Raw genomic sequence first — 15563 nt, 5'->3', positions numbered from 1 at the left:
CAGACTTTCCTGTGAAATCCTCCTCCCCGTACAGCAAAAAATTAGCTCCTTGAACACAAAGAGACTTTAATAACAAATCAAAGCCAAACATTTCCGCAGCAATGGAAAGCGTATCCTTTCTTGGCCTTCACTTGGCAACTGGAACAGACAAATCCATAGTCTTCACTCCTTCACCTACACAGAGCCTTTGGAAAAATGAACAGCAGGGGAGGCTTAAAAAACAGAGGCTCCAAGTCCCTAGAGGTGGTTGCCTTGTGCTTGAAAGCTTCCTTTAAATAAATGGTAGCACAGTAAAATCAGAGAGTTCAGACACTTTCATGTGTGCTGAATTAATACACTGAAGGCTGGACATACAACTCAAGACATCTGGGAAGTACGGTTTAAAGCCATGCTCTGTGGAAAGCTGGTAAAAGCAAGAAGAGTGGCCAGTTTTTAGTGCTTTAGGCAAGCTGAGTAGGGAAAGTAAGGTGTCTGTAAAAGAATGCACCAGGTTTTTCCTTGTGCTTTTTCATGGGTCTTGAATCAGAAATCACGAGGGAAAAGGGCAACTCTGTCGTTAAATAAACAGCTTTCATGCAGGGTGTAGATTCAGAGCATCTTTCTTTCCATTCCCTCTCCGTACAGATGACACGCTCACCTCTTCTCAGCCCATAAAATTACCCACTCTAGAGGAAGACATCCCTCTTTGTGTCCTCAGCCAGAGTTACAGGCACTGGCAGAAAAGCAGCAGAGGATGGCTTACCTAGAACAGCATTCCTCCTATGTGTATCAATTTAAATGGCAAGGTGTCCTCTGCTTACGGAGAGGGCCACAAGCCCTTTTGCACCCACAGAACAGCTGCACATCACAGAACCAGGGAGGCATGAAATCCTCCTTTACACAGACAGCTCCACTGAGCCACCGGGCAGAGGGATGAAAAGGGAACAAAGAAAAGCACTTCCCACTCTCTATCCCATGCATTTCATCAGTGTGAAAGACACTCTCTTGTCTACCCTCTCGTCTGGGAAGAAGCTTGACTAATAAAATCAGACAATTAATATTCTTCATCACCACTGGCTGCACCATTTTTTACCTCTTTCATTGTTCTTTTCCCCACCGACCCCACTGCTTTACCAGTATCTTGAATCTGGAATAAGCCGAAAGCCTTTCATCTTATCAGGTGTGGTTTATTGCCCCCTGGTTACACAGTAATTTTGGTCTCCACTCCTTGGAGAGGTCATATGATGGGATATCAGCACAAGAATTGTCAGTTCACTGGACAAATAAGGCAGGGCCTGCCAATACAATTATAAGAGCCCGATAAGGAAGACACAGAGAAGAACCAGCAGGAGAGGGAGACTCAACCATAGCAATTTAAAAGGTGAGGGGCAATCCCAGAAGAAGGCAAGAAATGCCAGTGGGGGCAGGGAAAGGGAAGGAACGGGAGTGTATCTAACCACACATTCTCCCCAAATAAGAATTAACAAGACGGAAAAGGCTCAGGAAAGGAATCATTGGCATTCATTCTCATTATCCAGGAAATCTCTCCTTCAGTGGATGCCAGACTGGGAGACACAAGCAACTGGTGGGATAATTACCAAACTAGCTTCCCTCATAGCTCAGAAGGGGAAGAAAAACAGGTTTTATCTTTAGGATTATAGGTGGGGAGCAGAGGGCACTAATTCCTATTCCTAAGCATGTTGCAGAAGCCATCGCTTTTTCTCTTGTGACTGATAAGATGGGATGATGTTGAAAAGCACCTGTTTGGAAAGTTCAAAGGGTTTCCAAAGTAGAAGAAAAGAGAATCTGAACTGAAGCTTATGGGTGGGGGACGTAGCTGAAGGATAACCTGGGAATTCCTAGTGAGGGAGGTTTCTCTCTTGTATGCAAGAGAAGTTCACAAGGTTCCTTTCTTACTAGTAAAACAAGCAAGGGTCAAGTATTCGTCCTGCTGGTTAACTCTCTAATAGTACAAATCCAATGGGCTTGCCGAAGATTTCAGCCTGAAAGCAGAAGAGGATAACTGCCCCACCAACAGGATTTACCAACAAGAAGCAATCCTTCCCGGAGCATTTTCCCCCTGGGTCTGTGAGGAGCACACATCTTCCCAAGAGGTTCGTAGCTCTGTAATCTGCACTGGCTGGGGGATGCTGGGCAGTGGGTAGGATGGGCAAGACTTTACACCCCCACTTGTAATGCTGTCTTCCCCAGACACAGGAGCGTATGTCTTGATCCCAAGCTGATCAGCAGAGAGGAGCAGGCGCATGTGCTCACTCTGAGTGGCCTTTGTTTTCCCTCTGAGTACTGCTGCAGGTCGGCTGGGCACGGGTGAAGAGAGACAGGCACATGCGTCTTGGGGCACACCGGGAGCCAGGAGAGCAGGAGAGCACTCTCTGCCCTGTAGCCACTTTGGCAAGAAGATGACAGACCCCCAGGGGTGTGCTGGCCAGGGGAAGCCCAGCCTGTCCTTTTCCATAGAGGAGATCTTAAAGAAACCTTCTGCCAGCACTGCCCTAAGCAGGGAAACCAGGAACAGAAGTAGCTACGCAGAGAGGCCACAAGCCCTAAAAGCAGTGTCACCACTGGCCTTTGGTAAGTACCAATTATAACACTTAATGAAAATGCTCCTTTCTTTTTAACCCCTAGAGCTATCACATTTGATGCAGGGGGGCGGAACTAGGTGATCTTAAGGTCCTGTCCAACTCAAACCATTTTGTGATTCTATGATTATGTAGAATTTTTATTCTTTAGCTTTTGTAGGAGTCTAGGATTTCCTGAATCAGGTACAAATCATTAATTGTATATACAGAAATGATCCTTAAAAAATAATTTGCTTTCAACCTTGCAGTAGACTGGGCTCTGTTCCCAGGCTTTGGTGGGATTTCATACATTATGAAGTCCCAGTGTCGTTGGAGAGGTGGGTATGCAACCTGAACAGTTACTGCAGGTAGCTCTCTTCAATAGCAGTGAGAATTGCTTATAGTAAACAAATACAATATCATCCCAGTGTCTTTCCCTTTAAAAAAAAATATTCTTGTTATTAAAAGAAAAAAATCCCCTGTCATAAAGAAGGACAGCCATTCAAATTCAGGAAGTTACCTAAAATTGCTGAAACATACTGAAGTTGTTGCAGTTTCACTTAAATCAAGAGCTGAGTGTTGTCTGGAATTACAGCCAAATCTCACATTAGTACATTCTCTGATAAATTCGACTACTCATCCTCAAGGAGGAGAAATGGTCTGCAAAGGTAATGGTAGCTAAGGAGTGTTAAAACTCAATTGCTGGAACAAGAAAAGAGAAAACATTTGTGTTTAATCATTTCTCCTTATCATCAGGGACACTAGTTTTTTTCATGAACTAAAGAAAACCAGCTAGTAGAAAACTAGCATGACTTCAATCTTAGCAAACCAGCAATGCATTAGCCTATTTAACTTCAGTTTCCACAGTTTAGTTACTTTGGCCTTGAGTGAACCTTTACCCCCCAGAAATTCTCTCTTTTATTTTCCTTAAACAAAGACCAATGGCCAGAACTTTCAGGATTTAGTATTCCTTCTTCTTTTTTAATTTACATCGTCCATGAAATGGAGATTTTTTAAGCATACAAACACATCCACTTAACTGGAAAATGACCTGTAGTTTTGAGAGAAAAGTTTCACTCACCTCTCGCTCAACTGCTTTTAACAAAGCTTAAGGCTCCACTTCAATTTTTGTAACACGCAGGCATTCTTTCATGGTTCAGGACCCCATTTCCCAGGACACTGGATGAATCACCCAGCAGTAAGGGAGAGACTTTTTCCAAAACTCTGGCAGTCCAAGTAATCATTGTTTATTTGCATAGCTTCAGCTCTTTTCATGTCTGTAAGTTGATACTGACCTGGACTAGAAAGAAAACAAGACCTAAATCGGGAAGGAAACTACAATAAAGTGAGCACCTCACTTACTACTGTAACATTAGTCACCAGTCCCACTAACGCTGCCTCTCAGCCATTCTTTGCGCAAGAGATTTGCCCTTTCTTGTTCAGCTCTGACACAGGGCAATTTCATTCACTCTGTACAGAACTTGTTTCCTAACCATGGGGCAGAGCCAGCCCACAAAACACCTCACAGCTGTGGAAGCCTCAAGCATGGGGCTGAGTATGTGACTGCTGCCTTTGCGCCGGTATCTGCCGCTTTCCACAGAAACCCATGTGTGGGGAAGAAGGATAGCATGCTGCTGAATTTTCCCAGAACATAGGCTAGCTGAGGTTGGATGGGAGCTATTGAGATCATGTGGAACTCCAGCTTGCTGCTCAAAGAAAGGACAGCTTTGAAGACAGACAAGGTTGTCTATCTTTGAAGCTGCCACGGTGAGCACTGCTTGGCTGTTTCACTACTGGTACTGTTGGAGGACTGCAGCATTTAGAGGCCTCCTAAGGCTGCCAGTGCAGATTGGACTGGAACAACAGCAGGCCCAGGTCATGTTTTAAATATGGCCCTGAAACAAGTAAGAGCTTGGCAGTTTGTAGGGGTGGGCAACATATTATGCTTGCTGGTGATTCATCCAGTGTCCTGGATATTACGCTTGCTGGTGCAAGCATAATAGAGCTTGAGTGCTGAAGGAGCCCAGGTGCTACATTGTGAAGGGGGGGAAATGCTGGTGTGAGCTCCATGGGAGTGAGATTTTGTGAACTCAAAGTCCTTTCCAGAGGGCAGTTTCTGTGCCACTGGATCCAAAGTGAGACAGATAACACCACTGAAAATGAAGTCAGTGCTGTTCATAACATGGACCATAGAACTGCATTTTAACAGCATGAAACTCTTCTCTGAGAACAGAGAAGCGTGCAGAGACAGGACCTTTTTATATTATGTCTGTTTTGTGATCAATATGTTGAAGCCCTGTTTCGTTGTATGCTTCAGCTAAGCGTGCTGCTCCAAGCGCAAGGTCTGACAAATCTGTATGCAGGACATAATGGGTTCCTAGGACTGCATTACTGCACTGCCAGTACTGTCTCATCCCAAATTGCTCCACCTGAGAGTACAGTCAGTTTTTCACCTTGAAAGCAATGCAGGCAGAAAAGCCAGGCCTTGCCATTGACTTCGCTTCATCACCTAGCCAAGAGACAGACTGTAGCTGTATCAAGAGAGTATACTAACTCTTTTCTCCCCTGCTAGAAAGCCAGGTTGGATTAATACACTTAAAGCAGTGTAAAATGTTAACTTATGAAAATAGTAGATTCATTTAGCTGTCACTGTATCTGAGCAAACAGGAAAGCTGTAGAGATATTCCAAACTGTTGTTGTACGTTGCTTTTGCTATTGACCAAGGGTGTTTAAAAAAAAAAGCCTGAAAATGAATCTTTTTCACTGTTGGCTTCTCACTAACACCAAATTGATACTTAGGCTTATTACCCTTTGCTTTCCCAGCAGAACTGCCGATTTTTGCAGATAAGGTTTATTTAGTTCAGAAGTGCAATACCCTATGCTGTACATCTTGGGATAATTGCTGTATTTCATCAGTCATTCAACTTCATGCCATATAACTGCCATTAAACAAGTTGTGTAAATAGTCAGCTATATCTAATTTGCCTCAGTGCTGGCCAAGGTCAGGGCACTGAAATGCGCAAGGAAACTTGTTGGAAATTCCAGGAGGGGACACACATCCAGCTCCTTTCCCAGAACAGTTCAGCACTTTTCAGCAAAGAAGGAAGTATTACAGGTCAGACCTGAGTTATACCTTACGATGGATTTTAAGAACATTTCCCATATCCCATATGGTATGTATCTGAACCAAGCCATGATCCATATGAAAGCGAACTGGCATCACACACATACTCATGGCTACCAAAAGTTAAATACCAGGGCCAGAAATTATCATCCACCTCATCTGCTAATCTAGGCAGCCTAGGTACTGAGATCACACTTGTCTAAATCTAGAATTCAGAGCTGAGGAGATGGGTAATACCAGAGAACCAGAAGATGCAGAATGTCAGAAATTAGGGACACAAAGTTTGCCCTGGAGTAATTTCCCAGGAAAACCTGGGAGTGCTAGATCAGATGGCTTCTAGAGGTTGCTCCTAACCTAAATTATTATGTGACTCTTTAACAAAAAGGATGTTGTGATGTACAGTTGCAGCCTCTTATGGAAAGCTGGGGCAGGATTTGATGATGTATGAGATCTCTGGGCCTGACTTTGAAGTTTGCAGGTTTTTCTGAGTGTAATTCCTGTGGGACTTGGAATAAGGAGTGTGCAGTCTTCCCAGGAGTGTGTGACTTTTCAGTTTTAGTGAGTTTACTGCATACAAACACAACTACTAGGTGGCCTGAAACTGCATCTGTTGATCTGACATCTACTGAAAGACTCTTACTAAGTTAAAAAAGGAACAGTGAACAAGAAGACATTTTAGTATTCAGTCTATGCTTTCCATCTCTTCTTTTTGTCACAATGCCTCAGGAGGGTAACCATGTCCTTTGCAAGTGACACAAATGAGCATCCACCAAGTGCTGATCTCCTCCCTAGTGCCAAATCTTTCATTTTAAACAAAGAAGACTAGGAGGTTTATTTCAGAAGAAATCCTTCTTCTGAAATCCCTAGGAACTTGATTTCAATGTGCTTGAAAGTACATCTGAAATAATTGTTCATTACTCCACCACCACTGAAGTTCCACCAGCAGGAGGTTCTTTATCTAGTCAAGGAGAGTTTGGGATGAGTACATTACACCTGGGAAATTAATAGTAAAAGCAGTAACAGATACAGCAGTTTTGTCATTCTGCCTGTTATGCCCCATTATGTTAAGGACATGCAAATTAATAGGAATACAACTGCTGCTTCACACACAGTCAATATGGTGATTGTTTACTTCACCCTTAGCAACACCCCACCCAGCTTTATTGCAAAAGAGGAAACAAGCTGAAGGAATAAAACTGAACAGATACCACCTGGCCAATATCACCAGTTCATCCCACCTTTTACAAGGCAAAACAATGCACCTTAAAAAAAAAGGCAAAGAAGCAAGAGAAAAACAACACAATAAAAAGATGCTTGCATATCTCAGTGACAGCCTTCTCTGTTCAGAGTTGTAGTAAGATCCTAAAGTCATAAGCCCTATGCCTCCAACAGGTCTTTCTCTTCAGTGATTACACAGAAAGGCTTAAATGGAACTTAGGCTATCTGAAATAACCTCCCACTTCCAAAAGGAAATCTTACTATCTTGCAAGAAATTTCCCATCCTTTTCTATGCAATTGAAAGTTAAACTAAAAAGACCATTTTGAGCCATAAGTCAAAGTAATTTCTGTGCATGACAGTAAAAAGTGTCTCATGTTGTGCCAGGCTGAAATGTCATAGCCATCCCTGAAAAAAAAAAAAAAAAATAGAAAAAGAAAAGGAAAGAGAAGAAAAGAAAAGAAAAGAAAAGAAAAGAAAAGAAAAGAAAAGGAGAAAAGAAAATTAATTGGAGGAAATTTCACCCCATGCCAATTTGTAGGTATTTTTCATAGCTCTCTGCTGGAGTCACATGAATATGCACTAAAAAATACTGTCTGTCCTAAAGAGTTATCACTTCAGACAGTCTCCTTGCTTGTTCAGGACAACAAACACCAGAGAAGGTTGCAGTGCAAACAGGACTAGACTTTAGGGTTCCTAAGTCTCAGATATGTGCTTTAAACTCAATATCATCTACCTTCAATCTTATTCTCCAGAAAACTTCTTGATCTTTTCTGACTCTCTTTAGGGCTCATAGCATTCTAATTACTGCTTCTATCTCAAACAACCGATCCTCCCACTCCTTTTCACCAGTTCACATCAACATTGGTATTTTCCCATCTGCCAAGGGCAGTCTTCCATTCCCTCCCTGTTTTCTCCTCTTCAGTCTATAATTATTCTATCCATGCACACACAAAAGTTGTGCTCATCACTGGAGTATGTAAGCATCTCAGAAAAAAAGTCAGAGGGAGGAAAGCTGTGTATGAAGGATGAAGATATGTGAAAAGTCTTCTATAATTTAGAAAATGCCAGTGTCATTCTCAGGAAGCTTTAATCACTGCTCATAAGAGCACCTTGCTCAGGTACTGTTACGTTCTTCATTACTGTAGGATATAAGCACCACTGATTCTGTAGCATACCCATTTTCTCAGCATCGCATCTAGCAAAGGAGTGCACCTAGTCCTTAATATAAGGATGGGGGATTGAGATATAAAAACCTATGCCAACACTAATATTCTCTGATGAATAATGAATAAATCATTTAACACCAGCCACGAGCCGGTGACCACTGCCAGGTCTATCCCTCTCCTTCATTCCGCAAATATTGTTCAAAACCTCACCTGTTTTCTTACCAGAAAATTCAAACCTAGTTGATCCAAAAGGAATTAAATTAACCTTGTTTTGCACAATACGCCTCAAACACAGAGGTGGACCTCATACCAGGTTTTTAAGGTTCACAGGCAATTGTGTTTAGAAGTTTACCCAAAGATTGGTGATAATTTGAAAAGATAATATTTGAACAGTCATTCTTTATTGACATGAGGCTTTGGCTAATTTCCAGTGCTCTTGTAACTGCATTTTCTTCATGTCACTGTCAGCCCTCTGTAAAATTCCTCTTGTGTGGGCTTTCACTAAGGGCAAAAAGGGGCACTTTGTCTCCGGATGTTATAAATATCATTGCTCCAAGGCTGGTTACAAATAGAACTGTTATTTGTTCAGAAAATAAGCTCTTGACAAGTCTAAAAAGTTAGATGTTTTTCAATGCACCAGAAGTAAAATATGTATTAAAATAATGGAGTTTCTTCCAGTATAACCTGTTGGGGTTCATGCATGCTGCTATTTAGATATAAGAGGGGAACAGCCACAGGTGCTGCAAACCCCAGAACCTAGGTATGGGTAACTCCTCTATAAAAAGATGCTTGCAGTCCATTAATGCATTAAGATTTTAAAGTTCTTTGGTGGTAACAGCAGCCAAAACTGTGCTGCCACGTTCACTTCAGTGTTACGTTAAACATGGAGCCTAATGAGTCCATTATGTTTATGTGTTGCCTCTTCTTCTGCCTTTCCCAGCAAAGAAATCCAGGCATGGAGGAAAACTAGATCAAATTCTAGGTTTGCCATTAAAACAGCACACACCCAGTTATCTTGTCTCTGAAGAGTCAAGCCTTGATTGCATCTATCAGGGGCAGCACATAAAGCACTAGGAACCAGGGATTTTGGTGAGGCTTTAGTGTAGAAGAGAGGAGGTAAGTGAGTGGGAGTATTTGGTCTAGCATCCTCTCTTGGGATACTAACAGCCACTAACAGACCCCAGCCTGAACAGTGAAGCTTCCCAGCATGTTATACTTCAGTGTATGTCTTTTTAAGCTCCACTTACTCTTAAAGAAGAGTAAGGACTCACTACGTCTACAAGAGCAGAAAATTAATCTGAAAGATATTTGCAGTACCCCTGTACACACAGAGCTGACAGTGTTTGTAATGAGGCAGAAGAAAGATTATGGCTTCTGTGATCAATTTCATCACCAATCAGTGACAGGAATCCTAGCACATGTCACCACTGGCTGCTACTGAGGTTACCTTCAGCTCCCACGGCGACTGTTTGTAGTGCCCATGTTCAAATCTAAGATAACCATATGGCTGCACTTCCTGAAAATGAGCCAATATGCACTTCTCTTATGTTTGTCCTGTCCAAGAGCATGCAGGGGATTTCATGAAGATGAGTTGGCTGTCAGTACTTTCCTAGATATCACCAGTGTCACCTGTCACAAAGGCAGATGGATAATGTTGACATCATGGGCAAAGGCTGCTTTTAGAATTATCCAATGCCTAAATCTGAGAGGCAGGCAGCCCAGATGTAGAAGAAAGAACAAATGGACCTAAATCAGGGAAGACAATGACCTTTAGCTTATTCTGGCTCATTTTCCTGTAGGGTAGATGTACTTACAGGGACATTTAAGAAAGGAACAATTTTTAAAAGCATTTGACATACAGCAAATTCCATAGTGATCTTGCTGACAGATTTTCAAAACACTCCACATCTACTGCACTTCCGAGTTGTTAGAAAAGGCAGCCACTGATTTGGGTACCGACATGGCAGCTGAGCTTTCTTGACATTGGGTGTGCCTCCTTACTTCTACAGTCCCTTCTTGAAAATATTCCACAAGGACCATTGAAAGTTTTAAGGTGGAAGGAAGCAGAGAACAGGCTGGATTTTGGGGTCAAATTCACCAGGATCATGCCTCTGCAGCATGGGTTCATCTTGGCATTGATGCACAGTACAGAACGATCAAGGCCATTTTAAATATTATCAGGTTTGAATGCTACAGTATTTAGCACACATCCATGATTCTATTTTTTCACACAAACTAGAAGATGCACTGAACAATGGCTGGTTTATTCAAAGCTATTTTGTGCTATGTCCTTCACAGATTCCAGCAGCAGGAGTCAGTTAGACTGTGACTTATATTCAGCCAAAATGCTTCTCCCTGCCATGTGTGCTACACACATAGCCAGGGCAAAGAATATGCAGGCAGCTCACTGCAGAAGACCTACTGGCAGCCCAGCTTCCCTCCTGGGTGAGGATGAACGACATCAACACCTGGAAGGCAAAAGAAAACACGAGGAAGAAGAAGATCAGATATGTGATTTTCCTGTGGACCATCCACTTCATGGTGAGTGCTTCTACATCCAAACTTTCTCCCAGAGTACCCAAAACCACAGATGCTATCTTACAGTGATGTACATGGCAATACCTAGTAACAGACGTCACAAATATGGCTGAGTCACAGGGATGATTCTTCAGTGCTGCCATCGAAAACATGGAGACTCACCCTTTGAGCTAAAGATCTAGATCTGGCCTGCCAACCCTACCAATTTTAGTGATAGGGACTGCTTGGGGTGGTTATTGCCCTTCTAGTTGGGGTGGCAATCTACAGTTACCATGTTCAGCGGCGTCTCTTCCCGGGTTGTGCAACGCCCGTTTCCCGACAAATAGGCATTGCACAACGTGGGGAACAAGGCTACTGAGCATGACAAATCAGCTCCATGTGTTCCATACACCTTGGACCCACTGTGCAGGTGATGAGGTCATCAGCATGCACATAGGCAAACTGTCCATGTGCAGTCGGTCTGGCATGCAGGATGGGCCAGGCACAATTTTCAAGCCTGGCTATGTTGGCAGGTCTGGTAATTTCATTAGTTGTGAGCACTGGTGAAGAGCAGTATATCTCTTAACCAAAGAAAAGGGCAATACAAATATATTTTTCCAATATGTTGCACAGAGGCTTTAAACGAAGCAGGGTGCATGGTACCTGGACAAGACAAGTTCCTAACAGACAGACTGCAGCTTATTTGGAGCTTGTGGCAAAAACTGCTTTAAGTTCTTTGGGTTTTAGGAAAGGTTAATACAGATTATCATACTAACTGAGAAAACAACTCAGTAGCAGCAATAAGGTGTTTCCTTCATAGTCTGTTATTATTCACTCCTTTCTGAAAGAAAGAAAAAAAAGACAATTCCAATTAAGGCCATGGAAGACTCCTAATGGAGCTCATGTGACCACAGATGCACTTGTTCAGCTGGCTTCACTGAGATTCACACATCTTCCTCAGCCCATACTCTGCAAGGTGCCAAAGGAAACATTTCTCTCTGTGAAATATATTTGAAAGAAAAGCCTTGTTCCTGCTGCTGCTGGTATGGTACATACGAGTCTTGTGATGAGCGGCTGTCACCTCCTTCTCCTGCATGAGACAGCATCTGTCTTGACACAGACAGAAGTCTTGTAAGATAACTGGATATTTTAGCCTATCTCTGACCTGTAAGCTGCATGCAGCTGATGGCATCAGGACAAAATCAAGTTCCTCACAGACCAGCTAGGGCTGTAAGTATCTGGATTTGGAGTTGCCCATGAGTACTAAAAAGGAGTATATTTCATGCAGGAGGGAGTCCCCAGCCACAGGGATCACACCGGAGCTGGCTGGTGGCTTTCCCAGGGTGATAGAGGAGGGTGGCAGCTATCCCGACTCAGCACTTAGCCTCATTGACCAGCACAGTGGTTGGTACCAGCCTCATCAGCAAAGCAGGCTGGAGAGGATGTAATTATCTGCACAAAGCCAAGCCAATCTGAGCAGGTCCTTTCAATGGAAACATGTTTTAAAGACATTTAAACAAAATCCCTCTGTTTCCTGGTGGCAGTGGGGATTTGAAACCAAGCAGAGGTTTAATGATCTGCCATTTTCTAGGCTAATGGTTCCTGCAGTTGCTGAGCCTTTGATAGAAACTGGCTCAAGGAGGGAGGAAGATCCTGAAGCACTGGGTTTGCATTTTCCCTGCAGTGCACAGTGATGTTTCATATCCCATTCATACACTGTGTCATTCTTAGTAGAGAGCTGGAGGCCTGGGCTTAAAATCCTTTCCAGCATCATAAGCTTCAGCCTTCTTTCTCTACTTTACATTAGGGAAGAAGAGCTAGCGGCTCTTTTTCTCCTGCCGCTGGCTGTGGCATGAGTCATCTTTGCCAGACAAGGTCAGTAGCATTCCCTGCAGGAGAGGTAGACTGCACCACCCTTGAAAACAGTCTCTAATCCTTACATTTTGTGCTGATAGCAAATTAACTTCCGTTTCAATGCCTATCAACTCTGTGGCGCTTCAGACACACTCTCGGCATGGTAACTATAGTCTGATTATCGGTCATCTAACAAGGCACAAGGGCAGTGCCAAATGCCCATAGCATGTGCCATGGAGGTGTCCCCAGGACCTCCCTCACATCTGCATTGAGGATGCCAACAAGTGGCCAGGGCAATGGCACCAACCCTCTGCACCAGGAGAACTTTCTGATGTGAAAGACACCAGAAGTCCTTGGCTGGGCATTCCCTTCCCTCTTTCTCATAGCCCACCTCTATCTCTATAAAATACCTGCATAATTTGTGAGGAAGGGCACTAGGCTCTGGCTAAGAACACACGTCTGTACAGCTGTCATGGAGCAGAAGAAATCAAAAGGGCTATGAAATCACCTAGGTGGCAGGAGAACTGGGGTTTGTTTAGTGCTTTCTTGGATAGGAAGAGAAAGATGGGGAGGAGGCTGTTACATTATGCCCTTCATGGGCAGGTAGTCTGAGATAGCAAGAGCACCCCAACTGTGTTGTGAGTGTGAATTTGGAGGGTATTTCCAGCAAACTCTGTAACTCTGTAGTGTTCCTAAAAATTTTTTTCTCCCAAAAAATGCCTTCTGTGGCAAAGTGGTTTAGAAATGCAGTGTCTTCTAAACTTAACAGATTTATGCCCTTATCACAAACCATTTACAGGAAGCAATGCCTCTTGCACTTTGAACTTAGAGGCTGCATCATAAGCAAAAGAAAGATAAAAGCCCTCACATGCAGGAGACATGCTGACAGTGACATTTAGTTTTGTTAAGCTCCCATTTGAATTTTGAAGCCTTTGTTCTGAATGTTGGGTGCTCTCACCTGTAGCCTTCTGCATGAAAAATAGCAGAACCTGTTCAGAAAAACTCATTCCTGGGAGCAGTGCTTATAAAATCTGGTTTAGGAGACCACTCTGAGAGACGCCTTTACTTTGGAGCTGGGTACAGGCTGTGCTTGGGTCAGCTCCCTGTGAAATGATTAAGTGCTGCTGGTTTGCTGTGTACAACCATCATTGCTAGGGTCTTCAAAACTTATGAACAAGGAGGACAAGCTCTTGGGGCTGTCAGTCAGCATCACAACAACACATCCCAAGTTGTGAGCTCCCACTTTCCATTTAATTCCTTCTCTCTACCCTACATGACACCCCTGAGACTTGCAGCCAAGCGCTGGAGCCTGGGAGGATTACCTGCCCCCATGCCTGTGTGACCTGCTGGAGACTGCCACGTACAAAATCCCAGCCTAGTTCACATCCTTATGGGCAATTCTTTTGCAATGTGTTCTACACATGCTGGGTCTGGTTGCATACATCCATGTGTGTGTGCTGTAACTATTTACATCCAAATGAGTGTGCCCAGCACTGCACATAGGCAATAGATGCAGTCCTTTATTCCAGCAAGGGAGCAGTCCATGCCTTGGAGAAGCCAGACAGATAGCAGCATCACCTTAAGACACTGGCAGACGCACAGTCTTGTTAGATTTCTTCTCTGAGAAATAATTCAAGTACAAGGTAGAACAGGCTTCAATAAATGGAGCTGACTCCTAATTCCAGCAGAAATTGAGGTTTTCAGGTCATCGGAAAAACTGGAATATGTTGTTTCCTTCAGCTCATGTCTCCTTTATTCACTGTAGAGGAGGATGCCATAATGAGTCAATGTCACCCAAATATTTCCATAGCAGATATCCTCTGCACATTGCTGACTGGAAGCCCAGGGATCTTTTTATTAATCAAATTATTTTATTATTATGATAGTATCTTTGATCCCAAAGCATACTGACAAATTCTGGTGGCAATTATAAAGACAATGGGAAATTTAGAGATGATCTCAGTTCTGGAGAACTTCCAGTGTAAGTCAGTGATGTCCCCTCTGTACTGATGTCAGTTGCATGCATCTTTAGCTTACTGTTAATGTTCTCTTTAACTCCATAAATTAATTTGTACTGTTCACTTGTGGACAATATGGTTAAATCCATGTACCCCTGTGAAACAGCATGGTTTATCTCTTGCAGAACAGTCTTTTCCCCAATATGCTGACTTATCTTAATGCATTTATAAAGCAGCCAAGAGACTATGAAGCACTGTGTAATCACAATCCCAGATAAATATCAGCTGTCCAGAACATGCCAAAGGGACTGCAAGAAAGGGCATAAGCATCCCATTATCCTGCAGAACAAAAGGAAGCAATTCTAAATGAAAAGGAAAAGCAGAAGGAAAAAATACATGCCTATATGTATAATTTGGCTACCATTAGCTGTCTTAGCAGTCTTCTGTTTATCAGCATGAATAGACCCTGCAGCCATGTGTCTCTGAAGTGCTGTATTCCTATATACATTTAGAAATGCAGCAGACCATTGACCTTGTTTTGGTGCGTTTACCTGAGGCACTGTTGAAGGCTGGTTCTTTGCTTTTCTCCCTCTTTGAAGACTGACTGTTTATAATCACACCCTGGATATTAAAAGAAAGTCATGACACCTGAATCCTTTACTCCCACCCTTCAGATTCTGTTCACATAGAAGTCTCACTGATACAAGTGAGCACTGAAGAAAGCAAAGCTGTCAGCAGTTGGGGGGACTACAATAAATACTGCTTGTATTGTTTCTTTGTGGATTTGTGGTTTTGGGTTGTTTTGTATTTGTTTGGTTTTTTTTTACTTAGAGCAAGTGTTAGCATTCAATGCTTTCCTCTATCAGCCTCTGCTTTCCCAGGAACTCTGGATCCGAAGGGTATATTACACAGGACCCGGAGATTAATTTGTTCCTGCTAATCAAATCTGTGTAATGTGACCATTTGTAAAACTAATTGCACACCTTGATAAGCTTATTTCAAAGGTCTTATGAGTACTTATTTAGCTTCTCCTAAATTAGTATCATAGAATCATTGAATTGTTTGCATTGGAAGGGACCTTAAAGCTCATCCAGTTCCAACCTCCTGCCACCCCTTCTAGTGGAAAGCATGGACACTTTCCACTAGACCAGGTTGCTCCGAGCCCTG

General features: G+C 42.9%; 1 protein-coding gene across 1 annotated transcript in view; it reads left to right on the top strand.

Annotated features, from left to right (window-relative positions):
• Positions 1–2295: 2295 nt before the first annotated feature.
• The window catches only part of ISX (intestine specific homeobox), a 28664-nt gene continuing 15396 nt past the window's right edge, over positions 2296–15563 (top strand). The window contains exons 1-2 of the mRNA XM_061466166.1: positions 2296–2571; positions 10366–10608. Coding sequence (XP_061322150.1) covers positions 2400–2571; positions 10366–10608 — 415 coding nt within the window. The 5' untranslated portion in view covers positions 2296–2399. The remainder of the gene's footprint in view (positions 2572–10365; positions 10609–15563) is intronic.

This window comes from Pezoporus flaviventris, unplaced genomic scaffold (genome assembly GCF_033815535.1).
Source record: "Pezoporus flaviventris isolate CSIRO_AGI_PZ_B2104156 unplaced genomic scaffold, CSIRO_AGI_Pfla_v1 ptg000002l, whole genome shotgun sequence".
Taxonomy (NCBI): domain Eukaryota; kingdom Metazoa; phylum Chordata; class Aves; order Psittaciformes; family Psittacidae; genus Pezoporus; species Pezoporus flaviventris.
This window is presented reverse-complemented; position numbering and strand designations above follow the sequence as displayed.